Source organism: Nannospalax galili, unplaced genomic scaffold (assembly GCF_000622305.1).
Source record: "Nannospalax galili isolate Female #2095 unplaced genomic scaffold, S.galili_v1.0 scaffold104, whole genome shotgun sequence".
Taxonomy (NCBI): Eukaryota; Metazoa; Chordata; class Mammalia; order Rodentia; family Spalacidae; genus Nannospalax; species Nannospalax galili.
Window position 1 is genome coordinate 4,591,452 of NW_008353596.1, and position 1,851 is coordinate 4,593,302.

Here is a 1,851-nt window from a genome sequence, read left to right on the forward strand (position 1 = left end):
ATCATTTGTTCTCTTGATCTTAGCCAGTCTGACTGGGGTAAGATGAAATCTTAAAGTGGTTTTAATTTCCATTTCTCTAATTTTTAGTGATGTTGAACATCTTTTGAGATGTTTCATAGCCATCTTTACTTCTTCTTTTGAGAACTCTCTGTTCAGCTCCTTAGCCTATCTTTTAATTAGGTTATGTCTTGATTCTATGTTTTTTGAGTTCATTATATATACTAGATACTAAACCTCTGTCAGATGTGTCACTGGTGAAGATTTTCTCCCATTCTGTGGGTTTTCTGTTTGCTTCCTTGGTTGTCTCCTGTGCTGGATAGCTTTAGTGTCAACTTGACAACCTGGGTTGAGGGAGCCTCAATCAGGGAATTGCCTCTGTTAGACTGGCCTGTGGCCATGTCTGAAGGGCATCTTCTTGATGAGTGATGTGGGAGGACCCAGCTCACTGTGGGTGGTGCCACCCCTGGGCAGGTGGGCCTGTTACATTGAGGTCTTTGAGCCATTTGGAATTGACTTTTGTGCAGGGTGAATCATAGGGGTTTAGTTTCATTCTTCTACAAGTGGAGATCCAGTTTTGCCAGTATCATTTACTGAACATGCTGTCTTTCCTCCAGTGAATATTCTTGGCCCCTTTGTCAAATATCAGGTGGCTGAAATTGCATTTACTCATATTTGGGTCTTCAATTTTGTTCCATTGGTCTATATGGGGGGGGTGTGCTCTCTCTCTGGGCGCACGGGGTCCCTGCGTGCACCTGGCTAGTCGCTGGCAGGTCTGGCCACAGGCGTCTCTGGCCGTGGCTGTGGATGCCCTGCAGGCTTCTCCCGGCGGCTCGAGTCCTGAGTCTCTGGTGCAGACAGCTTCCTCTGCTACTGAGGCATTGTTCAGCTGAAATCCCGTCTCTATTTCACCCATGTACTATTCCTCAGGATGCGAGGTTCCTGGCCACAGAACCATGCTAGTCGCTGGCAGGTCTGGCCACAGGCGTCTCTGGCCGTGGCTGTGGATGCCCTGCAGGCTTCTCCCGGCGGCTCGAGTCCTGAGTCTCTGGTGCAGACAGCTTCCTCTGCTACTGAGGCATTGTTCAGCTGAAATCCCGTCTCTATTTCACCCATGTACTATTCCTCAGGATGCGAGGTTCCTGGCCACAGAACCATGCAGGGAAGAGTACGGAGACGGTGAAAGCTAGGGTGTCCGTAAGCCGGTCACAAGGGAGTGCGCCCCCCAGAGAGATTGGGCCACCAGTAATGACACAAGACTCAGGTCTTAGTCTGTGTTACAGCTTTATTCTCTGAGACCCAGCTCCCTGTGTCCCAGCTCTCTGCGACCCAGTTCTCTGCAGCCCGAATCTCTGCAGCCCAATTCTCTGACCATTAAGAGAAGACTAAGGCATTTATACCATGGGGGTAGTGGTAAAAGCTTTGGCTGTTAGATGCTTTGTGAGGCATTCTATTTACATATGGAAGTGGATTTCTGCCACACTGCTAGACTGTTGTCTGCCTGGTAGTTAGGCATTGGGGTAGGTGGGACGAAAGTTAAACTTGTTTCAGGACATAGTATCTGGTCCTCTGCCTTTCCTTTAAAATGACATTGTAAATTAGCACAGACTTGGCTGCAGCTGTAGGCTGTTGAGAGACATGAAGGTTAGCTGTGGGGTACCTAGAGAATACATCTGAGAAGAATTTTGTTATTATTTCAGCGATTGTCCCATGGATCTGATTCTTTCCTAGAAAAATAAAATCTCTAGAACATGGTATTAGGGAGGGTGGGGGCTGTCTGAAGTGTTGGTGTTGAGCAGGGTAAAGACAGCCATGAGAATGACAGAGAAGGAGGCTCCAGGGGGACATCTGTGG

The 1,851-nt window shown here is 48.2% G+C and overlaps 1 protein-coding gene across 1 annotated transcript in view; it reads right to left on the minus strand.

Moving 5' to 3' along the window:
* The window catches only part of LOC103748240 (interleukin-9 receptor), a 20,042-nt gene extending 18,929 nt beyond the window's left edge, over window positions 1-1,113 (minus strand). The window contains exon 1 of the mRNA XM_029554870.1: window positions 918-1,113. Within this exon, the coding sequence (XP_029410730.1) occupies window positions 918-1,113 (196 nt within the window). The remainder of the gene's footprint in view (window positions 1-917) is intronic.
* Window positions 1,114-1,851: the final 738 nt, after the last annotated feature.